The sequence below is a fragment of the Myotis nattereri genome (assembly GCF_964212035.1).
Source record: "Myotis nattereri genome assembly, chromosome: Y".
NCBI lineage: Eukaryota > Metazoa > Chordata > Mammalia > Chiroptera > Vespertilionidae > Myotis > Myotis nattereri.
In genome coordinates this window covers 924389-950756 of record NC_138094.1, presented here as the reverse complement: position 1 = coordinate 950756, position 26368 = coordinate 924389, and the positions used below count along the sequence as shown (strand labels likewise).

At 51.0% G+C, this 26368-nt stretch overlaps 1 protein-coding gene across 1 annotated transcript; it reads right to left on the bottom strand.

Annotated features, from left to right (window-relative positions):
* Positions 1 to 122: 122 nt before the first annotated feature.
* LOC308512201 (arylsulfatase H-like) lies at positions 123 to 17211 on the bottom strand. Its single transcript, XM_081081998.1, has 9 exons — positions 17068 to 17211; positions 15704 to 15825; positions 13897 to 14022; positions 12531 to 12954; positions 10036 to 10172; positions 7573 to 7707; positions 6207 to 6369; positions 4771 to 4892; positions 123 to 2044 (listed from the first exon to the last, which is right to left on the bottom strand). The coding sequence occupies exons 1-9, from the start codon at positions 17205 to 17207 to the stop codon at positions 1680 to 1682; spliced, it is 1734 nt and encodes a 577-aa protein (XP_080938124.1). The 5' UTR covers positions 17208 to 17211; the 3' UTR covers positions 123 to 1679.
* Positions 17212 to 26368: the final 9157 nt, after the last annotated feature.

Sequence of the window (26368 nt, the reverse complement as noted above, 5' to 3'; positions counted from 1 at the left end):
TGACCCAGAATCGAACCCAGGACCCTTCAGCCCACAGGCTGATGCTCTATTCACTGAGCCACACCAGCTAGGGCCCAAGGACACTTTCCATTCAACATCCATTTTTTTTTTTTTTTAGTTACAGGTGTCTGTGAAAAAAAATAGGCTTCCACTTTCTTTCTTTCTTTTGAACAAAAATGCAGATGAGATATCTCAGATTGCTGGTGACGAGATTTCCTGGGAACTCTTTACAGACACCAGCCTGACAGCATGGTATCTGCAGCCACCAGTACGAACTCTATGACATCATGGCCCAGGCCCCCCCCTTTCTCATTCCGGAGAAATCTTTCCGTGCTTTGGCATCCATGGATCGGAGAAGCGATGATGCCTTTTAAACTCCCGCCGTGGCCTTATCGTCTGGATCAGTTCAGGCTCTTACTTCACTGCCGTGGAACCCATTTTTCCTTTTACGAAAATGGGGGCGATGAGACCTGCCTCCCCTACTTTGGCGGAGTGTTAAAAACAAACAAACAAACCAAAAAAACAAAACAAAAAAAAAAAACAGCGCTGGCTGGTTTGGCTCAGTGATTCAGCATCAACCTATGAACCAGGAGGTCAGTGCACAAAATTCGTGCATGGAGGGGGCGGGGAGTCCCTCAGCCGGGACTGCACCCTCTTGCAATAGGGGACCCCTCAGGGGATGGGGCCTAAAATGGCAGTCAGGCATCCATCTTGCAATCTAGGACTGCTGGCTCCTAACCACTGGCCTGCCTGCCTGCCTGATCGCCCCTAACCGCTCACTTGCCTGCCTGATGGCCTTAACCAATCACCTGCCTGATCGCCCCTAACTGCTTGCCTGCCTGCCTGATCACCCCTAACCACTCACCTGCCTGCCTGATCACCCCTAACCACTCACCTGCCTGCCTGATCACCCCTAACCACTCGCCTGCCTGCCTGATCACCCCTAACCACTCACCTGCCTGCCTGATCACCCCTAACCACTCACCTGCCTGCCTGATCACCCCTAACCACTCACCTGCCTGCCTGATCACCCCTAACCACTCGCCTGCCTGCCTGATCGCCCCTAACCACTCACCTGCCTGCCTGATCACCCCTAACCACTCGCCTGCCTGCCTGATCACCCCTAACCACTCGCCTGCCTGCCTGATCACCCCTAACCACTCGCCTGCCTGCCTGATCCCCCCTAACTGTCTCTGCCTCAGCCCCCACCACTGCAGCTTCGTCCAGAATGACGTCCGGAATGGCGTCCAGAAGGTCGTTCAGCTGCCGGTCTAATTAGCATATGACACTTTTATTATTATTATAAATTTATTTCTTTTTACCCTCATCTGAGGATATTTTTTCCATTGATTTTCTTAGAGAGAGTGGAAGAGAGAGGGAGAGACAGAGAGAGAACCGTCGATGTGAGAGAAACACATTGGTTGGTTGCCTTCTGCACACGCCCCGACCAGGGCCCGGGCCGGGGAAGAGCCTGCCACCGAGGCACGTGGACTTGACCGGAATCGAACCCGAGACCCTTTTGGCCCTCAGTCCGACGCTCTATCCACCGAGCCACACCGGCCAGGGCTAGGGCATCATCCTCAATTTCAAACGGATCGAGCGAGTCAGCCGAGCACGGCTCCCGCCGACCTTTGCAACAGCACGCTGCCGCTTGGTAACAAGCATCCCCAGTCTGCTCCTCACACGCTGGGTTCCATGTCGTCTTCCTTGTCGCACCCACACAGGGGGAAGTTCCCACAGCAGGGCTGCAGCCACGGCTTCCAGAGGGAGTTGAACACGGACAGCTGCTGGGGGGCCGGGGCGAGCGTGCGACGGTGCCCGCGGACGGCCTCCTCGACTTTCTGGACCACGGAGTCAAATAACGCCTCGTTTTCCGGGCTGAGAGGTTGGCTCTCGGAGGGGTCTCTCGAGATATCGAAGACCAGGGGAGGGTCGTGGAAGGTGACGTCTCCCGTGCAGGAGCAGATCCCACGGGCATAGCAGGCGCCGGCTCCCGCCGGCGAAAAGTTGGGCGTCACGTAATGAACCTTCCACACGGTGCCACCTGGAGAGAACAGAGACCCATGGGGATGCCGTATTTTTTTTTTTAAATATATTTTATTGATTTTTTTACAGAGAGGAAGGGAGAGGGACAGAGAGTTAGAAACATCGATCAGCTGCCTCCTGCACGCCCCCCACTGGGGATGTGCCCGCTACCAAGGTACATGCCCTTGACCGGAATCGAACCCAGGACCCTTCAGTCTGCAGGCTGACGCTCTATCCACTGAGCCAAACAGGTCAGGGCAGGCATGCCGTATTTGTGATTGTTTTAGCATTTTTTTGAGAGATGGTCACAAATATTCTTTATTAATGTACTCATCCTCCAGATTTACTGAACACCAATTATGTGTAATTTGAGCATTATATTCTTACTAGAGGCCCAGTGCACGAATTCGTGCACCAGTGGGGTCCCTCGGCCTGGCCTGCGGGATCGGGCCGAAACCGGCTCTCCGACATCCCCCGAGGGGTCCCGGATGGCGAGAGGGCGCAGGCCAGGCCGAGGGACCCCACTGGTGCGCGATGGGGGCCGGGGAGGGACCATGGGAGGGCTCCAGGGCTGTCCGGCCCGTCTCGCTCAGTCCCGATTGGCCGGACCCCAGCAGCAAGCTCACCTACCATTCGGAGCGTCTGCCCCCTGGTCGTCAGTGCACGTCATAGCGAGTGGTTGAGCGACCTTAGCATATCATTAGCATATTACGCTTTGATTGGTTGAACGGCCAACCAGACAACCGAACACTTTGCATATTAGGCTTTTATTCTATAGGATCAGGCCCTATCTAACACAATCTTTTAAATACATCACTTTGCTCAATTTTTTGTGTGTTTTTCTTTGGTTTAATTTAAATTCTTTATTGTTTAAAGTATTACCTGAGTCTCCTTTTCCCCCTACATTGATTTCTCCCCAGCCACTCCAACCCCCCAGCACATGCCCTCACCCCCCGTACTGTCTGTGTCCATGGGTTATGCTCATATGCATGCATAGAAGTCCTTTGTTTGATCTCTTCCACCTTTCTTAAAAATATTTTTTATTGATTTCATTGAGGAAGGGAGAGGGAGAGAGAGAGAGAGAAACATCAATGATAAGAGAGAATCATGGACGGGCTGCCTCCTGCACGCCCCCTATTGGGAATGGAGCCCGCAACCTGGGCATGTGCCCTGACCAGGAATCGAACTGTTTTTTCGGGGTGTATTTTATAATGTATGTTTTTCTTTTTGAAAAGCAATATTTTTAAAAGAGCCAGTGCCCTAGATGGTTTGGCTCAGTGGATAGAGAGTCAGCCCGCAGACTGAGGTATGTGCCCTTTGTCCAATGTTCGCTTCTAGTCAAGGGCATGTACCTCCGTTGCAGGCTCGATCCCCAGTCCCATTTGGGGGTGTGTGTGCAGGAGGAAACCAATCAATCTGTCTCTCTCACATCAATGTTTCTCTCTGTGTGTCTCTTTCCCTCCCTTCCACCCTCTCTGAAAATTAATGGGAAAAAATATCTTTGGGTGAGGATTACCCCCCCCAAAAAAAATACAGAGGAAGTTAGTGACGGATGAAGAATAAAGTTCACTCCCTGATGCTTTTTTTTTTCAATGTTCTTCATTATGATCATTTGTATTCATCCTCTCTCTCTCTCTCTCTCTCTCTCTCTCTCTCTCCCCCGTATTCATGCATAGGAGCTAATACACACAGAGGAAGACAGACAGACAGACACATACCTCTATAATCTTACTGTTGTATGATGGCTGCTTACATAATTTTCCTAAGGAGAAGAGTCTTTGTAGCTGGGTGTTATTGTGAATATGGCATAGCTCTACCCCCCTTCTCCCCCTGCCGATGAAACGTAACAATGCTCGAATAGCAGGAGTTCCACAAGAGGCAGAAAGTGAGAGAGGAATAGAGAACGAGTTTGAAGAAATAATGACGGAAAACTTCCCTCACCTGGTAAAGGAAAAAGTCACACACGTTCAGGAGGCACAGAGAACCCCGAACAAGAAGGACCCAAACAGGCCCAAACATCGTCAAGAAAATGCCAAAAATTGAAGGCAAAGCAATAATCTTGAAGGCACCCCTAGCCAGTTTAGCTCAGTGGATAGAGCGTCGGCCTGCGGACTCAAGGGTCCCGGGTTCGATTCCGGTGAAGGGCATGTATCTTAGTTGTGGGCACATTCCCAGCAGGGGGTGTGCAGGAGGCAGCTGATTGATGTTTCTCTCTCATCGATGTTTCTGGCTCTCTGTCCCTCTCCCTTCCTCTCTGAGAAAGGTCAACAAAATATATTTAAAAATTAAAAAGAGCCCTGACCGGTTTGGCTCAGTAGATAAGAGCGTCGACCTGTGGACTGAAGGGTCCCAGGTTCGATTCCAGTCAAGGGCATGTACCTGGGTTGCAGGCACATCTCCGGTGGGGGGCCTGCAGGAGGCAGCTGGTCGATGTTTCTCTCTCATCGATGTTTCTCACTCTCTATCCCTCTCCCTTCCTCTCTGTAAAAAATCAATAAAATATATAAAAAAAATTTTTTAAAGAATCTTGAAGGCAGCAGGAGGAAAGCAAGCGGTTACATACAAAGGAGCTCCCATAAGGCTGTTCCCTGATTTCTCATCAGAAACTCCATTAGCCAGAAGGGAAAGGAAGGCAAGGATCTGAGACCAAGATGACTCTATCCAGCGGGGCCATCGTTCAAGATTAAAAGGAGAAAGGACTACGTCTCTGTCACGCACCCGTGCGTCTCCCGTCTTGGTACTCACAGTCCTTCTGGTGCCACCTGACGGCGTGCAGGTACACCCCACAGTAGTGGAAGAGGAACTCGTGGTTCGAGTGGCGCACCCGGCCCTCCAGCAATGGCATCAGGTTCTGGCCGTCGATCACTCTGAGGAAAAGGCAGGAGGTGGCGAGGGAGTTAGGGTTTAGTCTCCTGTCTTTTTATATATAATTTCTTTTTATTTTTAAACATATTTTATTGATTACTTTTTGCAGAGAGGAAGAGAGAGGGATAGAGAGTGAGAAACATCGATGAGAGAGAAACATCGATCAGCTGCCTCCTGCACACCCCCCACTGGGGATGTACCCGCAACCGAGGTGCACGTCCTTGACCGGAATCGAACCCGGGACCCTTCAGTCTGCAGGCCGATGCTCTATCCACTGAGCCACATCGGTTAGGGCAAGTCTCCTGTCTTATAACGGAAGGCAGAAGAGGAGGGGGAGATGGAGGAGGAAGAGAGAGAGGAAGGAGGAGAAGGAGAAGGAGTTGGAGAAGATGGAGGAGGAGGAAGAGAAGGAGGAGATGAGGAGGAGGAAGCTAAAGCTTCACATTATTTTATAAAAAATTGTCAATTAATGAATGCATCCATAAGTGGAACTCTCTCTCTCTCTCTCTCTCTCTCTCTCTCTCTCTTTCTCTCTCTCTCTCTCCCCCTTAAATTATAAAATTAAACCCAGACCCAGCTGGCATGGCTCAGTGGTTGAGCATCAACCTATGAACCAGGAGGTCAAGGTTCAATTCCCGGTCAGGGCACAAACCCGGGGTTGTAAGCTCGATCCCCATTAGGGGGTGTGCAGGAGGCAGCTGATCCATGATTCTCTTTCATCATCGATGTTTCTATCTCTCTCTCCCTTCCTCTCTGAAATCAATAAAAATATGTTTTAAATAATAAGAATAGCCCTGACGGGTTTGGCTCAGTGGATAGCGCGTCGGCCTGCAGACTGAGGGGTCCCGGGTTCGATTCCGGTCAAGGGCATGGACCTGGGTTGCGGGCACATCCCCAGTGGGGGGTGTGTAGGAGGCGGCTGATCGATGTTTCTCTCTCATCGATGTTTCTAGCTCTCTGTCCCTCTCCCTTCCTCTCTGTAAAAAATCAATAAAATTAAAAAAAAAAAAGAATTAGCATAGCCCTGGTTGGTGTGGCTCAGTGGTCAGAGCAACGGCCTACCCACCATCAGTTGGACATCCTCAGCACTGCCGCTGTGCTCGCCCGTTGTGAGCCCGGCTTCTGGCACGCTGACCACCAGGGGGCAGCTCCTGCATTGAGCATCTGCCCCCTGGTGGTCAGTACGCATCATAGCGACCGGACGTTCCGCCATTCGGTCGATTTGCATATTAGCCTTTTATTATATAGGACCCCCCCCCCCCCATGCAACTCAAATCTATATCCACAGATTTGGAGCGAGCCGTGTGGTTTCCTACCTGTCCACGGGCACAATCCCTCCAGCGACGTAAGACAGCGTTGGGTAGATGTCCATGAGGCTGGTGGGATCGTCAACGACTCTCCCGGCCTCCAGCACGGCCGGCCAGCGGAATATTCCGGGGACGCGGATGCCCCCTTCCCATCCGCCCATCCCTTTCCCGCCTGGAAGCACAGAGGGAAGACGATGAATATTCAACGCAACCGTATCATGGGCGTCTCAACGGGAAATGAAACCGAGACGTAAAGTTGGGCTTGTTGTATTGACGGCGGCGAGCTAGCCTCAAGGAGAGTGAGATACAAGTGAGCGTGAGCTATGCTTCTTGCCCTCAACAAGTGAAATCTCATCCGGCCAGTGTGGCCCAGTGGTTGAGCGTTGAACCATGAACACAGGGGGTGAAAGGTTGGATTCCCAGTCAGGGCACACGGCCGGGTTGTTGGCTGGATCCCCGGTATCTATCTAATCTAACTGTCTCTGTATCTATCTATCATCTATGTATGTCTGTGTGTGTCTATGGATCTATCATCTATCTATGTATCAATCTATCATCTATCTGTCTATGTATCTACCATTTATCTTTGAATCAATTTATTATCTATTGTCTATGTATTATGTATGTATCTATCATCTATCCATCATCTATCAATCTATCATCTATCAATCAATCTATTTATCTATCTATCTATCTATCTATCTATCTATCTATCTATCTCTATCATCTATCCATCCACCCATCATCTATCAATCTATCTATCTATCTATCTATCTATCTATCTATCTATCAGTCTCTATCATCTATCCATCCACCCATCATCTATCAATCTATCATCTATCTATATCTATCTATCTATCTATCTATCTATCTATCTATCTACCTATCATCTATCTCTATCTATCTATCTATCTCTAGCTATCTATCTATCTATCTATCTATCATCTATCTGTCTTTCTATTCAGTGATTGACAACAAGGCATCCATGAAAGAGAAAAATAAAAGAATGAACGGAGAATAGAAGTACTGAGGAAGAAATCGCTAGGAAATTGTTAAAAATAATAGTAACAATATGAGCCCTAACTGGCTCAGTGGATAGAGGGTGGGCCTGCGGACTGAAGGGTCCCAGGTTCGATTCCCAGTCAAGGGCATGTACCTTGGTTGCGGGCACATCCCCAGTGGGGGGCGTGCAGGAGGCAGCTGATCGATGTTTCTCTCTCATCAATGTTTCTCTCTATCCCTCTCCCTTCCTCTCTGTAAAAAATCAATAAAATATATTGAAAAAGAAAAAGAAAAAGGAATAAACCTACTCATGCATCGAGGTGGGAGCAAGCCCAGCCTCACCCCCAGCAGCGCCCCAGCCCCTGTGCCTCACCTTTGTAGACCCCGTTCCAGCCGCCCAGCTGCGCCCCGCGGGCCTGCGCCTCCAGGCTGCCCCCGTGGTCCGAGGTGAAGTACACCAGCGTGTGATTGGCCAGGCCCTCCTGGTCCAGGACCTCCAGGATCTTACCTGCCGCAGGTGGAGAGAGGAGGCGGTCGGCCGGTCGCCTTTCCGCGGGGACCGGCGCTGTTAATCCTGGGGTCACGGTGATCCGTTAGCGACGCATCACAGCGTCATCGGATGAGAGTTTATAATGGACTAGAGGCCCGGTGCATGAAATTCATGCACTGGTGCGGGGGAGGGGGGCGTCCCTCATGCCGGCCTGCCCCACCTCCAATCCGGGGCCCCTCGAGGGTTGTCCGACCGCAGGTTTAGGAATCGGGACTAAAGCGGCAGTTGGACACCCCTCTCACAATCCAGGACCGCTGGCTCCTAACCGCTCACCTGCATGCCGGCCTGATTGCCCCTAACTGCCCCCCCCCCGCCAGCCGGGTTGCTCCCAAATGCTCCCCCATCCTGCTGGCCTGGTCACTTCCAACTGCCCCTCTCTGCCAGCCGGGTTGCCCCTAACTGCCCCCCCTGCTAAACTGGTCATCCCCAACTGCCTCCCCCGCTGGCCTGGTCGCCCCCAACTGTCCCTCTCTGCCAGCCTGTCGGTCCCCACCTGCCCCCCCCGCCAGTCTGATCGCCCCTAACTGCCCTCCCCTGCTGGCCTGATCACCCCTAACTGCCCTCCCCTGCTGGCCTGATCGCCGCTAACTGCCCTCCCCTGCCGGCCTGATCGCCCCTAACTGCCCTCCCCTGCCGGCCTGATCGCCCCTAACCGCCCCCCCTGCCGGCCTGGTCGCCCCCAACTGCCCCCTACCGGCCTGATCGCCCGTAACTGCCCTCCCCTGCCAGCCTGATCGCCCCTAACTGCCCTCCCCTGCCGGCCTGATTGCCCCTAACCGCCCTCCCCCCCTGCCGGCCTGATCGCCCCTAACTGCCCTCCCCTGCCGGCCTGATCGCCCCTAACTGCCCTCCCCTGCCGGCCTGATTGCCCCTAACCGCCCTCCCCCCCTGCCGGCCTGGTCGCCCCCAACTGCCCCCTACCGGCCTGATCGCCCCTAACTGCCCTCCCCTGCCGGCCTGATCACCCCCAACTGCCCCCCTGCCGGCCTGATCGCCCCTAACTGCCCTCCCCTGCCGGCCTGATTGCCCCTAACCGCCCCCCCCCCCGCCGGCCTGGTCGCCCCCAACTGCCCCCTACCGGCCTGATCGCCCCTAACTGCCCTCCCCTGCCGGCCTGATCGCCCCCAACTGCCCCCCTGCCGGCCTGATCGCCCCAAACTGGCCCCCTGCCAGCCTGATTGCCCCTAACTGCCCCCCCTGCTGGCCTGATCGCCCCCAACTACCCCCTGCCGGCCTGATCGCCCCAAACTGCCCCCCTGCCGGCCTGATCGCCCCCAACTGCCCCTCTGCCAGCCTGATAGCCCCCAACTGCCCCCCTGCTGGCCTGATTGCCCCAAACTGCCCCCCTGCCGGCCTGATCGCCCCCAACTACCCCCTGCTGGCCTGATAGCCCCCAACTCTCCCCCTGCCGGCCTGATCGCCCCCAACTGCCCCCCACCGCAGGCCTGATCGCCCCTCACTGTCCTCCCCTGCCGGCCTGATCGCCCCTTACTGTCCTCCCTTGCCAGCCTGATCGCCCCCAACTGCCCCCCCTGCCTGCCTGGTCGCCCCACGCAGGCTTCTGTTAGGTTGTTACCATTACTGTGACGCGTTCTGGACAATTTGCATATTCCTCTATCATTAGTATAGACGAGAGGCCCAGTGCACAATATTCATGCACACGGGGGGTCCCTCAGCCCAGCCTGCACCCTCTTGCAGTCCGGGAACCCTCGGGGGACGTCCCCCAGAGAGCGGGCCTAAGTCGGCAGACAGACATCCTTAGCTCTGCCGTGGAGATGGGAGGGGCTCCCGCCACCACCGCTGCGCTCGCCAGCCATCAGCCCGGCTTCTGGCTGAGTGGCGCTCCCCCTGTGGGACGCACTGACCACCAGGGGGCAGCTCCCGCATTGAGCGTCTGCCCCCTGGTGGTCAGTGAGCGTCATAGCGACCGGTCGTCCCGCTTTTTGGTCGATTTGCATATGGGCCTTTTATTATATAGGATTGTATGCGATTACGAAATCAATCACTCTTTATTGTTGAGGATTCTAATAGATATATGATCTACGTAACATACACTACACGATATATATGTGAATAGATTATAGATAACGCATTATAGATTATAGAGTATAGATGGCGCCCTCTCGCAATCCGGGTGCCCTCGGGGGATGTCGGAGAGCCGGTTTCGGCCCGATCCCGCAGGCCAGGCCGAGGGACGCCCACCCCCCACCCCCCTGATTGGTACACGAATCCGTGCACCGGGCCTCTAGTAAATGAATAAATAATCTTTCTGTCCGGATGACTTACCCACCATCCAATCCATTTCCTCCACGTTGTCGCCATAGCGACCGTACTTGCTGTGCCCCACAAAGGTCTCCTTGGTGATCAGGGGCGTGTGGACGTGCAGAAAAGACACAAACAGGAGGAAGGGTCCCCCCGTATTCCTAAGGGCCAAAGGGAAAGCTCGGTTATCTTTGCAAAGAGAGGCGATGGGTGGGGAGGGAGGGGGTGCGGACGGGTGCAGCCGCCGTGGAGAGCTGTACGGAGTTTTCTCCAAAAAAAAATATATATATATATATATTAAAAATGGAACGGCCTTAGGACTCCATGATTCCGCTTCTGGGAATATATCCCAAGAAACCAGAAACACCCATCAGAACGGACGTATGCATCCCCTATGTTCATAGCAGCGCCATTGACAAGCGCTGAGATCTGGACACAGCCCAAGTGCCCATCCGCAGACGAGTGGATTAAAAAAAGCTGTGGTGCATCAACTCCGTGGAATACTACGCAGCCCTGAAAAAGGACGAACTCTTACTATTAGCAACAGCACGGAGGGACCTGGAGAGCATGATGCTGAACGAAATGAGCCAGTCGGAGAAAGACAAATATCCCATGATCTCACTCATGTGTGGAATCTAATAAACAACATAAACCGATAAACAAAAATAGAGCCGGAGGAAAAAATACTTCAGACGATGATAGAAGCAATCCTGCTATTGGCAGATGTTTTCATGGTTCTTACAACTTTTGTGATAGCGTACTCTGTGAGTGTAGTTGGGGTAACATGATTATATTTCAAATATTTTTTTCCTTGGACTATTAATGTGTATGGCGTGTCAGATTATATTTAAATTTTTTTTCTCGAACTATTGTTTATTGCGTGCAACATTATTCTACTCAAAATCATTTTTCTTGAGATCTTAATGCTTATTGCATGTTACATTATATTTAAAATTGTTTTTCTAGCCCTGACTGGTTTGACTCGGTGGATAGAGCGTCGGCCTGCAGACTGAAGGGTCCCGGGTTCGATTCCGGTCAAGGGCATGTACCTTGGTTGCAGGCACATCCCCAGTGGGGGGTGTGCAGGAGGAAGCTGATCGATGTTTCTATCTCATTGATGTTTCTAACTCTCTGTCCCTCTCCCTTCCTCTCTGTAAAAAAATCAATAAAATATATTTTTAAAAAATATTAATGTTTATTGTATGTGATGTTATTATATTTAAGATCGTCTTTCTTGAAATGTCCCTGTTTACTGCATGTAACACTTTTATATTTAAGATCGTTCTTCAAAAAATGAATTTTCAAAAAGAATAAAAATAATAATAAAATTAAAAATAAAAAAATCAATGGAAAAATATCCTTGGGTGAGGATTAACAACAATAACAACATCAACAACAAAATACAATAATAATAATCTATATAGATAAAAGCCAAGCGGCCAGAATGGTGGAACAACTGGAACGACCAGTCGCTATGACCTGCACTGTGGTGGCCAACAGGCCGGATGGCAGCCCCAATCAGTCCCCCCCAAAACCAGTCACAGCCTCACCCCCCTTCCCTGCCCAACCCAGCCCCAATTGGCCACCCCACCCCAATCGGGGGCGGGTCCAGCTAGCAAACCTCCCTGCTGGCCCGGCCCCGATCGACCCCCATTGAGGACAGCCAGCTGGACCCCACCTGTGCACGAATTCGTGCACTGGGCCTCTATCCTATATAATAAAAGGGTATCATGCAAATTGACCATAACAGCAGAACGACTGCGAATCACTGGTCACTATGACACACACTGACCACCAGGGGGCAGACGCTCAATGCAGGAGCTGCCCCCTGGTGGTCAGTGCGCTCCCACAGGGGGAGCTCTGCTCAGCCACAAGCCAGGCTGACGGCTGCCAGCACAGCGGTGGTGGTGGGAGCCTCTCCCGCCTCCTCAGCAGCGCTAAGGATGTCTGACTGCAGCTTAGGCCTGGTCCCCACTGGAAAGTGGACATCCTCTGAGGGCTCCCGGGCTGCCAGAGGGATGTCTGACTGCCAGCTTAGGCCCAATCCCCCGGGGAGCAGGCCTAAGTCAGCAGTTGGACATCCCCCGAGGGCTCCCGTGCTGCCAGAGGAATGACTGACTGCCATCTTAGGCCCAATCCCCCGGGGAGCAGGCCTAAGCCAGCAGGTGGACATCCCCCGAGGGCTCCCAGGCTGCCAGAGGGATGTCTGACTGCCAGCTTAGGCCCAATCCCCCGGGGAGCAGGCCTAAGCCAGCAGAGGGACATCCCCCGAGGGCTCCCAGGCTGCCAGAGGGATGTCTGACTGCCAGCTTAGGACCAATCCCCCAGGGAGCGGGCCTAAGCCAGCAGGCGGACATCCCCCGAGGGGTCCCAGGCTGCCAGAGGGCACAGGCAGGGCTGAGGGACCTCCCTCCCACAAGTGCACACATTTTTGTGCACCGGGCCTCTAGTCTATATATAATAATAATGAAAAAGAAATAAAAAAAATTTAAAAAAGAATCCTGCCGGACGCTCCCCACCTGCGGACGAAGGCCAGCGCCTCCCGGAGCAGCAGCGATGACACCCGCTCCTCCCTCACAGGCTGCTGCACGATGTCGTGGTTCCGCATGAGCACACAGTTCCAGCGCCGGACGAACCCATAGCTGGAGTACCAGCCCAGAAAGAACAGCAGCACCAGGAGGGCGATGGCCAGGACGAGCCCCCAGGGCACCACGAACCAGCGGGCACAGGTGGGGATGAGCAGCAGGACGGGGACCAGGGCCAGGGCCGCCGTGGAGACGCCCAGCGTGATCCTCAGCTGGCGGTGCAACTCCGGCGTCTCGGACGGCCGGCAGTCGCTCAGGAGGCCGAAGGGCATCCCGTAGAAGTAGTCGAACCCGTGGTTCAGGGGGTGGTAGCAGTGGTCGCCCCGGGAGGCACAGCTCAGGCCCTGGTGCCACTTTCCTGCGGGGAAACGAAAAGGGGGGAGGGGAGGTCCATGGGGGTCCTGGCTGGTGTGGCTCAGTGGGTAGAGCATCGGCCTGCGGACTGAAGAGTCCCGGGTTCGATTCCCAGTCAAGGGCATGGACCTTGGTTGCGGGCACATCCCCAGTAGGGGGTGTGCAGGAGGCAGCTGATCAATGTTTCTCTCTCATCAATGTTTCTAACTCTCTATTCCTCTCCCTTCCTCTCTGTAAAAAATCAATAAAATATATATTTTTAAAAATGATGAAGAATAACGTGGCAATAAATACATATCTAACAACAGTGGCGTCTACCCAGCAGATGTTGCTCAGAGGTTGAGCATCGATTTATGAACCAGGAGGTCCCGGGTTCGATTCCCGGTCAAGGGCACAGGCCCGGGTTGCGGGCTCCGTCCCCAGCAGGGGGCGCATAGGAGGCGGCCGATCCACGATTCTCTCTCATCATGGATGTTTCTCTCTCTCTCCCTCGCCCTTCCTCTCTAAAATATATAAAAATCATACTTAAAAAATTAAAAAAGGAAAGATAAATAAATAAGTAAATACATATTCACTCCTGCCTGGCCAGTGTGGCTCAGTGGTTGAGCATCGTCCTAGGAACCAGGAGGTCAGGGTTCGATTCCCGGTCCAGGGCACACGCCCGGGTTGCGAGCTCGATCCCCAGCAGGGGGCGCACAGGAGGCGGCCGATCCACAATTCTCTCTCATCGTGGATGTTTCTATCTCTCTCTCTCTCTCCCTTCCTCTCTGAAATCAATAAAAAATATATATATTAAATTCTTCCCCCATGGACTCCTCTCAACGAGACATTGAGGGGGGCTGGGGGGATGGGACCCAGCCAAATCCCCCATAAAGACTGAGCTACAGGAAGAGAGAGTGCAGTCTGTCTGACCCTGTGTCCGTGTCCGGAGCTCCCCAGGGCGTACCTATGAGTCCCGTGCGATAGCCGCGATCTTGCAGGAGTTTGGCGAACGTCGTCTCGTTGGTGGGGAGACCGCCGGAGCCCCCCAGCCAGACGAGGCCGCGGTGCATGTTGAAGGCCGACGCCATCCCTGGCGGGCACAGAAGCAAAGGAGAGCTGACTACCATTGACATGGTTATGAATCACCTGGTGATCGTTTAACTAGAGGCCCCGGTGCACGAATTCGTGCACCAGTGGGGTCCCTCGGCCTGGCCTGCGGAGATCGGGCCGAAACCGGCTCTCGGACGTCCCCCGAGGGGTACCAGATGTCGAGAGGGTGCAGGCCAGGCCGAGGGACCCCACGGGTGCAGGATCGGGGCCGGGGAGGGACGCGGGAGGGCTCCAGGGCATGTCCGGCCCGTCTCGCTATGTCCTGATTGGCCAGACCCCAGCAGCAAGCTCACATACCGGTCAGAGCGTCTGCCCCCTGGTGGCCAGTGCACGTCATAGCAACTGGTCGACCAGCCGACTGTCTACCCCCTGGTGGTCAGTGCACGTCATAACGATTGGTCGACCCGTCAACTGCCCCCTGGTGGTCAGTGCAAGTCATAGCGACTGATGTCCAGTCGACTGTCTGCCCCCTGGTTGTCAGTGCACGTCATAGCGACTGGTCGACCCGTCGACTGTCTACCCCCTGGTGGTCAGTGCACGTCATAACGACTGGTCGACCCGTCGACTGTTTGCCCCCTGGTGGTCAGTGCACGTCATAGCGACTGATGTCCAGTCGACTGTCTGCCCCCTGGTTGTCAGTGCACGTCATACTGACTGGTCGACCCGTCGACTGTCTGCCCCTGGTGGTCAGTGCATGTCATAGCGACTGGTCGACCGGTCGACTGTCTGCCCCTGGTGGTCAGTGCACGTCACAGCGACTGGTCGACCAGTCGATTGTCTGCCCCTGGTGGTCAGTGCACGTCATAGCGACTGGTCGACCCGTCGACTGTCTGCCCCCGGTGGTCAGTGCACGTCATAGCGGGCGGTTGAGCATATCATTAGCATATTACACTTTGATTGGTTGAATGGCCTCCCAGACAACCGGCCACTTAGCATATGAGGCTTTTATTATATAGGATGGGAAAGGAAGAGAAGGAAGACTAGATAACAGCGCCTGGGCAGACTGGCTTCGTGGTTGAGCATCCACCTCGGAGCCAGGAGTTCAGGGTTCGATTCCCGGTCAAGGGCACATCCTCGGGTTGCAGGCTCGACCCCCAGTAGGGGGCGTGCCGGAGGCAGCCGGTCCATGATTCTGTCTCATCATGGATGTTTCTCTCTCTCTCCCTCTCCCTTCCTCTCTGAAATCAATAAAAAAAAAACATTAAAAACAATATTGATAAACAAACAAAATAGTGTGCAAAGGGCATTGATTGAGGGGTGCAGAATTCCAGACCTTCCTCTCTGACTTCAACAGAAACATATTAAATGTGTTCTTCTTAATCCTCATCCGAGGACATTTTCCCTTTCATTTTTAGAGAGAGCGGAAGAGAGAGGGGGAGAGAGAGAGAAACATCGATGTGAGAGAGACACATGGATGGGCTGCCTCCTGCACATTCCCCTCGACCAGGGCCCGGGCTGGGGAGGAGCCTGCAACCGAGCTCCGTGTCCTTGACAGGATTCGAATCCGGGACCCTTTGTTCTGCAGGTTGACGCTCTATCCACTGAGCCACACCAGCCAGGGCTATTAAATTAAAGGAGAAAGAAAGAAAGGAAGGAAGAAAGAGAAAGGAGAGTGAGAGAGAGAGAGGGCTCTGTATTGAGATTGAATTACCCAGGCTCACCTGATCGAATGGGGTACCGGCCGGTCAGGAAGGCAGCCCGACTTGGGGTACACATGGAGGCGGCGGCCAGGTGCTGGGTGAGCATCACTCCCTCCCTGGCCAGGCGGTCGATGTTGGGGGTGCTGCAGGCGGACGGACAGTCAGCAACTCAAAAAAATATATAAATATTTTTTTAAAAAAAATCAGCCCTGGCCGGTGTGGCTCAGTGGATAGAGTGTCGGCCTGCAGACTGAAGGGTCCTGGGTTCGATTCCAGTCAAGGGCATGGACCTTGGTGGCGGGCACATCCCCAGTAGGGGGCGTGCAGGAGGCAGCTGATCGATGTTTCTCTCTCTCATCGATGTTTCTAACTCTCTATCCCTCTCCCTTGCTCTCTGTAAAAAACCAATAAAATATATTTTAAAAATAAATAAATATGTATATATATCTTAACAACCACAAAACTACAACTTTTAAGAAATGATTGCACACTGATCTGTGGTATTATAATCAAGGTATTGCTAATCGGAGTTACTATGCATTTCAATGCAAAAGGCCGGCCTATAGGATCTTCCCATATTTCTTTTTTCTTTAAATATATTTTTATTGATTTCAGAGAGGAAGGGAGAGAGAGAGAGATAGAAACATCCGTGAGGAGAGAGAATCGTGGATCGGCTGCCTCCTGCACGCCCCCTACTGGGGATGTGCCCGCAACCAAGGTACATGCTCTTGACCGGGATTCGAACCCGGGACCCTTCATTCTGCAGGCCCCACGCGCTACCCACTGATCCACACCGGCCAGGGCAGGAATGAGCCTTAATAAATACTTTTTTGCGGGCCTTTTGGGGGACGATGGAAAACCCCAGAACCAGACAGAGCTGAGGGCGTGAGACCCTGTGGGTGGGCCCAACGCCTCTGAAATGCCAGCTTTCAACGGGTTAAAAAAAGGTGACATTGGTGTTATATGCTGGTTTTTATCTATTTCTTTTTTGCACAATAATGAAATAAAAATTCTGCCCTGACCGGTGTGGCTCAGTGGATAGAGTGTTGGCCTGCGGACTCAAGGGTCCCGGGTTCGAATCCTGTCAAGGGCATGTGCCTTGGTTGCAAACACATCCCCAATGGGGGGTGTGCAGGAGGCAGCTGATCGATATTTCTCTCTGATCATTGATGTTTCTAACTCTCTATCCCTCTCCCTTCCTCTCTGCAAAAAATCAATAAAGTATATTTTTTTTTAAATTTAAAAATTTTTTTATAAAGTGCCGGCTGCATAGAAATGCAAAATGCTGTGCTCGCGCACCCTCTGCTGGTCGGGTGGAGAAATTGCAGGGAGCTGGCGGGCGGCCCCAGAGGCACCACGCCCCCAGGTTGCAACCCATCCTTTACCTGACTGTGTTGTTGCCATAGCAACAGAGATCTCCAATCCCCAGGTCATCCGCCATCAAGAGGACAATATTGGGCCTCGAGTTCCTGGTCACCAACGCCCCCCGGAGGCTCCCAAAGAGGCCGCACAGTGACACCCACATCCGAAGTTTCCTGAAAAGTAATTTTTTGGGGGGAAAAAAAACAACACACAAATAATCAAAACAACCAAAAAAAAATCCCCCAAAAACCCATATCCATTCATGTTTGCATTTGAAGCAACTTAAGAAAGCCCTATGCCAGGGTGGCTCAGTTGGTTGGTGAACTTTTCTGAGCACCCAGAGGTCCCGAGTGCGATTCCCAGTCGGGGCACTTGCCCAGGGTATTGCGGGCTCCATCCCCAGTCGGGGGCGTGCAGGAGGCAGCCGGTCCATGAGTCTCTCTCATCATGGATCTTTTTTTCTCTCTCTCTCGATTTCTCTCTCTGAAAAATCAATAAACAGATATAGAGCCCTGGCCAGTTTAGCTCAGCGGTTAGAGCGTCGGCCCAGAGACCAAAGGTTTGGGGGTTTGATTCCCGGTCAAGGGCACATACCTGGGTTGCAGGCTTGATCCCCGGCCCTGGTCAGAGTGTACGCAGGAGGCAACCAATCCGTGGTTCCTTCTCCCATCAATGTTTCTCTCTCCCTCCCTCCCTCCCTCTCTCTCTCTCTCTCCAACCCCTCTCTCCTTTCCGCTCTCTCTAAAAATCAATGGGGAAAATTACCCTCCAGTGAGGATTAAATGAATAAATCAATAAATAAGAAGATATCATTAAAAAATAAAAAATAAAAAATATATGTATTTTTTTAGATCTTTGGTACATTTATTTACACAACTCATCTGTCCTGTGCTCCTATTGGCCCAATCCATGGGCCTCTTTAAAATTCCTACTGTGGTTCTAGCCGGTGTGGCTCAGTGGCTACAGCATCCGCCTGCAGAACCGAAGGGTCCCGGGTTCGATTCCCGGTCAAGGGCACACGCCCAGGTTGCACGTTCGATCCCCAGCAGGGGGCGGGCAGGAGGCAGCCGACCCATGGTTCTTCTCTCATCATGGATGTTTCTCTCTCTCTCTTCCTCTCTGAAATCAATAAAGATATATTTTTTAAGTTAACAATTAAAATCAATGGGAAAAAATACCCTCTGGTGAGGATTACATGAATAAATGGATGAATGAATGCGTGAATAGATAGCATTCTATATAATAATATGATATATTCATTAATTAATAATATAATAATATGCTAATTGTCCAACCGTTCCACCAGTCGACCAGTCGCTATGACGTGCACTGACCACCAGGGGGCAGACAGTCGACCGGTCGACCAGTCTCTGTGACGTGCACTGACCACCAGGGGGCAGAAGTCGACGGGTCGACCAGTCGCTATGACGTGCACTGACCACCAGGGGGCAGACAGTCAACCGGTTGACCAGTCGCTGTGACGTGCACTGACCACCAGGGGGCAGACAGTCGACGGGTCGACCAGTCGCTATGGCGTGCACTGACCACCAGGGGGCAGACAGTCAACCGATCAACCAGGTGCTATGACATGCACTGACCACCAGGGGGCAGACAGTCAATCGGTCGACCAGTCGCTATGACATGCACTGACCACCAGGGGGCAGAAGTCGACTGGTCGACCAGTCGCTATGACATGCACTGACCACCAGGAGGCAGAAGTCGACTGGTCGACCAGTCGCTATGACGTGCACTGACCACCAGGGGGCAGACAGTCAATCGGTCGACCAGTCGCTATGACATGCACTGACCACCAGGGGGCAGAAGTCGACTGGTCGACCAGTCGCTATGACGTGCACTGACCACCAGGGCGTAGACAGTCGACTGGTTTTTATTTTTAACGTTCCGTACATTCACACAGCAATCCTGTCGTACGCTCTCCGCGCTCCTAAACAACTGGCCCCTCCATGGGCGTCCTTAAAATTCCGACCGTGACCCATGATTTTGGATCTTGTGTGGCCTCCTCTTTGGAATTCCTCCCGCCTTTGGCCCCAAAAACTCCCACATGGGCAGCTGCCCTTCCCAAGATACACGCCATTTCCTCCCAACAGAAAGCCATCCTCTTCGACCCCGTCCTCTCACACCCGCCCCCGCCACCCCTGCCGCCTCCACCCCCCTTATCCATGCCCCGTAGCTCAAGCGGACCCCACGCCAGCCGGGATGGAGAGGACGTACATTGAGACCCCCCCCCGTCTCCATCGTTAGAAAGAATGATAAAGGTTTCGGACGCTGTCCACTCACCGGTCACAGGAGGGCTGTGTCATAGCTTCCGATTCTGTTATCTGCCGGAGAAACGGATGAACGCAGTACATCGGCAAAAAAAATCGTTTTTTTCTCACCCCAGACACTTACGGATCAGCAGATCAATCGATTAAAACACGGTGGTACGTCTTCACCGTGAAATACTACACAGCCCTGAAAAAGGGGGGGCTCTTACCATTCGCAACCGCACGGAGGGACCTGGAGAGCGTGATGCTGAGTGACATCAGCCGGTCGGAGAAAGATAAACATCCCGTGATCGCGCTCATTGGTGGAATCTAATCCTATATAATAAAAGCCTAATAGGCTAAGCGTCCGGTCGGCCGGTCGGCCGTTCAACCAATCAAAGCGGGATATGCTAATGATATCCTAAGGCCGCTCAACCGCTCGCAATGACGTGCACTGACCAGCAGGGGGCAGACGCTCCAATTTGTAGGTTGGCTTGCTGCTGGGGTCAGGCCGGCAGGAGAGGGCGGTTAGGGGCGATCAGGCTGGCAGGGGAGGGCAGTTAGGGGCGATAAGGCCAGGAGGGGAGGGCAGTGAGGGGCGATCAGGCCAGCAGGGGAGGGCAGTTAGGGGCCATCAGGCCGGCAGGGGAGGGCAGTTGGGGACAATCAGGCCGGCAGGGGACGGCAGTTAGGGGCGATCAGGCCGGCAGGGGAGGGCGGTTAGGGGCGATCAGGCCAGCAGGAGAGGGCAGTTAGGGGCGACCAAGCTAGCAGGGGAGGGCAGTTAGGGGCGATCAGGGCAGCAGAGGAGGGCAGTTGGTGGCGACCAGGCCAGCAGGGGAGGGCAGTTGGTGGCGACCAGGCCAGCAGGGGAGGGCAGTTAGGGGCGATCAGGCCGGGAGGGGAGGGCAGTTAGGAGTGATCAGGCCGGCAGGGGACGGCAGTTAGGGGCGATCAGGCCAGCAGGGGAGGGCAGTTAGGGGCGATCAGGCCGGCAGGGGAGGGCAGTTGGGGGCGACCAAGCTAGCAGGGGAGGGCAGTTAGGATGATCAGGCCAGCAGAGGAGGGCAGTTAGGGGCGATCAGGCCGGCAGGGGAGAGCAGTTAGGGGCGATCAGGCCGGCAGGGGAGGGCAGTTAGGGACGATCAGGGCAGCAGGGGAGGGCAGTTGGTGGCGACCAGGCCAGCAGGGGAGGGCAGTTAGGATGATCAGGCCAGCAGAGGAGGGCAGTTAGGGGCGACCAGGCCAGCCAGGTGAGCACTTGGGAGCGATCAGGCTGGGGGCAGTGCTGGCTGGCCAACCGCCTGTGGCCCCTCCCCCTGCCCGCCCATCCCAATGGGGCCCCATCAGGGCGCGCCCGGCCCAACCTCAGCTGTGCACGAATTTGTGCACCGGGCCCCTAGGAACCGCGTAAACATTAAATTAAATAAAACCAGGACGACGATGCCATCCTCCGTCGCCTGGGTCCCTTTGATGACAACACTCTCTGAACTCCACCAGCTGGTTTCCCAGCCGCGGGTGGAACCCAAACAGTCATTACGTTTACGGGCCCTTTCATCCCAGGATGCGGGGAGGCCTCCGGGGTGTCTGTGTCCCGGGGGCTCCCCGAGTCTCCCCCGGGAAGGGCGGTCCTCACACCGTCTGCCCTGCTGTGACCGGATCCCATGGGCCCCAGGAGTGGGCTGTCGCTTCCAGTCACACGGATAAACTTGAAGCCAGCCTGCCCGTCGGGGAAGATGAGCTCTCTCTGTTCAGACCGGTGGCCTCGGGGAGTCCGGCCGGGGAAGGCAGCCGGGGTCACCCCTACGTTTTCCCAATAGAAGCGACTCTTCTGTCTTCCCTTCCACTCGTAGAAAACGGGCAATTACACACCAACCCCAAGTGTAGATAATGGATAGATGATAGATGATAGATAGATAGATAGATAGATAGATAGATAGATAGATAGATATAGATGATAGATAGATAAATAGATAAATGACAGGTTAGATAGGTAGGTAGATAGATGGATACATGATAGATAGATACATATGATAGATATGACAGAGTTGATAGACAGATAGATAGATAGATAGATAGATAATAGATGATAGATATATAGATAGAGATAGATGATAGATTGGATACATATATAGATAGATATAAGATAGATGATAGATTAGATACATATATAGATAGATATAATATAGATGATAGATGATAGATAGATAGATAGATAGATAGATAGATAGATAGATAGATGACAGGTTAGATAGGTAGGTAGATAGATGGATACATGATAGATAGATACATATGATAGATATGACAGAGTTGATAGACAGATAGATAGATAATAGAAGATAGATATATAGATAGATAGATAGAGATAGATGATAGATTAGATACATATATAGATAGATATAAGATAGATGATAGATAGCTAGATAGATAGATGATAGATAGATAGATAGATAGATAGATAGATAGATAGATAGATAGATAAAGGATACATATGTAGATCACAGATAGAAAATGGATAAATGATAGATGGATGGGTGGATGGGTGGAGGGATGGATGGAAGGATGGATAGATGGATGATAGATAATGGATAGACAGCAGATAATAAATGATTGAAGATAATAGATAGATAAATGATAGACATGTAGATGACAAATAGATGATGGATAGGTAGGTGGTGCATGGAAGGATGAATTGAATGTTGGATGAATGGATAGATGCTACATAAATACATAGATGATAAACACATGATGGATAGATGATAGAAGATAAATAGATGATAGATGTAGATGGATGGATAGATAGATAGATAGATAGATAGATAGATAGATAGATAGATATGTAGATGACAGATAGATGTGGGATAGATGATAGGTGGGTGGATGGATGGATGGATGGATGGATGGATGGATGGATGGATGGAAGGGTAGATGGAGAGATAAATGATACATAAATAAATAGATGATAAATTGATCATGGAGATAGATAGATAGATAGATAGATAGATAGATAGATAGATAGAATAGAGGTCCAGTGCATGAAATTCATACACTTGGGGGGTGTCCCTCAGCCCAGCCTGCACCCACTCCAATCTGGAACCCCTCAGGGGATGTCCGACTGCCACCAGGGGAGGGCATTTGGGGGTGATCAGGCCGGCAGCGGAGGGCAGTTAGGGGGATCTGGCCGGCAGGGGAGGGCAGTTAGGGGCGATCAGGCCGGCAGCGGAGGGCAGTTAGGGGGATCTGGCCGGCAGGGGAGGGCAGTTAGGGGCGATCAGGCCGGCACGGGAGGGCAGTTAGGGGCGATCAGGCCGGCAGGGGAGGGCAGTTAGGGGCGATCAGGCCGGCAGGGGAGGGCAGTTAGGGGTGATCTGGCAGACAGGCACAGTGGTTGGGGGGGGGGGGTCATGCAGGCAGGCAGGTGCGCAGTTAGAAGCCAGCAGTCCCGGATTGCAAAAGGGATGTCCGACTGCCGGCTTAGGCCCGGATCTGGCCGTCGGACACCCCCTGAGGGGTCTCAGATTGGAGAGGGTGCAGGCCGGGCTGAGGGACACCCTCCCACACACACCCTGTGCACGAATTTCATGCACTGGGCCTCTAGTCAGTAATAAAACCAACGCTCACCTGTCCACGCTGAACCCCACAGACCACGCACGCACACGGTACGGGGAGATGAGACCTTTACTCACTCAAACCGGCTACCCGTCCGTCCCCGGCATCAGTGAAACTCCAGTCCCGCAGCTCTGAGCTCCCGTCCGCCGCTGATGAAAATTAAACACGTATTAAATTATCAGGGTCAGGCCCGGCCAGCGTCTGTCAATCATTTTTTATTAGTTCAACACCACCCACCCACCCACCCACCCACTCACCCCGACGGCAGCTACATAGTCATTTAGCGACGAACTCGTTTCCCTCCACGGCCGTCTGGCGAATACGACACCCATACAGGTGTCATTACGGGGATTTCGTAACATGGAGTGGGTTTACTGCCAAGATAATTGTTTGGGAAAGTAACCCAGGCGTACGGAGCAGAAATAGAAGGAAGGAAGAAGAAAATATAGGGTTTCCCCCCCCCCAAAAAAATGTATGCACATGTTCACAGCTGGGAACTCATTTCATTTTCACTCCTTTTGGGGTTCCACTGACTTGAAATAATGGGATTGTTTGTTTGTTTTCAGAATCCTCCCCTGAGGATATGTTTTCATTGATTTTTAGAGAGAGAAAAAGAGAGAGGGAGAGAGAGAGACACCTCGATGGGTTGCCTCCTGCACGCGCCCCGACCAGGGCCCGGGCCGGGGAGGAGCCTGAAACCGAGGTCCGTGCCCTTGACCGGAAATCGAACCCGGGACCCTTGGGTCTGCAGGCCGACGCTCTATCCACTGAGCCACACTGGCTGGGGCCTAGTCATTTATTTTCTTTCTTTTTTTTAAAAAAAAAAATATTTTGTTATTGATTTCAGAGAGGAAGGGAGAGGTTCTATGACGATGGCTCATTGTATGCATGTTTGAAGACGTAGGAAAAGGTATTAAATATATTTATTTTATTGATGTCAGAGAGGAAGGGAGAGGGAGGGAGAGAAACATCCATCGATGAGAGAGAATCATGGACCGGCTGCCTCCTGCACGCCCCCCACTGAGGATGTGCCCGCAACCCGACCAGGAATCGAACCCGGGACCCTTCGGTCCGCAGGCCGGAGCTCTACCCATTGAGCCACACCAGCCAGGCCTGAAACAATATTTTTAAACCTTTAGCCAAAGACAAGGCAAGACAAGCTTCCGGGGACTCAGAAAGGGACGAGGACTTAAAGTTCCCGAGATGGGCCCTGGCCGGTGTGGCTCAGTGGATAGAGCGTCGGCCTGCGGACTGAAGGGTCCCGGGTTCGATTCCCGGTCAAGGGCACGGACCTGGGTTGCGGGCACATCCCCAGTGGGAGGCGTGCAGGAGGCAGCCGATCGATGTTTCTCTCTCATCGATGTTTCTAACTCTCTCTCCCTCTCCCTTCCTCTCTGTGAAAAAAAATCAATAAAATATATATTTAAAAAAATAAATAAAATAAATAAAGTTCCCGAGATAGGAGCCAAGTCAGCCCGTTATCAGATAAAAAAAAAAAAACCACAGACATTTTGGCAAAAGGCCTTGGGGCCTGTTTCCAAACCAGGGGGTGGCCGATGAGGTTCAAAAGAGCTTTTCTAGATTAAAAAAAAAAAGAAGAAAAGAAAAAAAAGACAGAAAATAAAATAAAATATAGGATCCCTCCCCCATTGAAGGCATCTTTTAAAAATATATATTTTTATTGATGTCAGAGAGGAAGGGAGAGGGAGAGAGAATCATAGGTCGGCCGCCTCCTGCACGCCCCCTGCTGGTTGGGGATGGAGCCTGCAACCTGGGCAGGCATGTGCCCTGGAGCAGGAATCGAACCCGGGACCCTTTCGGTCCGCAGGCCGAGGCTCTATCCACTGAGCCACACCGGCCGGGGCTTCTGTGTCTTAATTTTTTTTTTTTTTAAATTTCTTCTCATTCGTGTTTTAGTTTAAATTTGTTATTGTTGAAAGTCTATGGGTCAACCTGATGAACAAGAATAGAACCAGAAGAGGGGAAATATTTCCGAATATAATAGAAGGAATCCTGCGATTTGCAGGTTTTTAATATTTCCTGCAACTTTTGTATTATTACATTTAAGATCACTTTTTAAAAAAAATAGGAATGTTTATTGCATGTGATTTTGTGCTGTTTTACTATGTGAGCAGAGTTTGGGTGATATTATTATACCTAAAATCCCCTTTTTCTTGGAATAGGAATGTTTATTGCATGTGATATGGTTCCGTTTAGGATCGTTTTTTCCTGAATAATTGGTGTTGGTTGCACGTAACATGTCTATATTGAAGATCGTTTTTCTTGAGATATTCATGTGTAGCGCATGTAACATTATTGTATCTAAAACTGTTTTTGTGGAAATATTTGTTTAGTGCATGTATAGTTATATTTAAGATTGTTTCTCTTAAAATACTAATAATATTTATTGCATGTAACATTATTACATTTACTGCCGTTTTTCTTGTGATATTAAAGTGTATTTCATGTAACATTATTGTATCTAAAACTGTTTTTCTGGAAATATTTGTCTAGTGCATGTATAGTTATATTTAAGATTGTTTCTCTTAAAATACTAATAATATTTATTGCATGTAACATTATTACATTTACTGCCGTTTTTCTTGTGATATTAAAGTGTATTTCATGTAACATTATTGTATCTAAAACTGTTTTTCTGGAAATATTTGTCTAGTGCATGTATTGTTATATTTAAGATTGTTTCTCTTAAAATACTAATAATATTTATTGCATGTAACATTATTATATTTAATGTCGTTTTTCTTGTGATATTAATGTTTCTACTGCATGTAACATTATTGTATCTAAAATTGTTTTTCTAGAAATATTTGTGTAGTGCTGGTATTATTACATTTAAGATCATTTTTTAAAAACATGAATGTTTACTGCATGTAACATTATTATATTTAAAGTCGTTTTTCTTGAGACATTAATGTTTAGTGCAGGTATGATTATATTTAAGATCGTTTTTCTTAAAATGTAAATGTTTATGGCATGTAACATGCTTATATTAAAAAGCGTTTTTCTAGAAATATTTATGTTTAGTGCACGTATTATATTTAAGATCGGTTTTTTTGAAATATCTATGTTTAGTGCTTGTATTATATTTAAGATAGGAATGTTTGTTGCATGTAACATGATTATATTTAAAGTCATTTTTCTTGACTTATTAATATTTAGTGTATGTATTATTATACTTCAGATCATCTTTCTTAAAATATGAATGCTGATTGCATGTAACATGATTATATTTTAAACCGTTTTTCTTGAAATATTTATGTTTAGTCCTTGTATTATATTTAAGATATTAATTAATGTTTATTGCAGATAACATTATTATATTTAGAGTCGTTTTTCTTGACATATTGTTTATTACATGTAATATTATATTTAAGATCATTTTTAATAAAATGTCAGTGTTTATTGCATGTAACATGATTACATCTAAAGT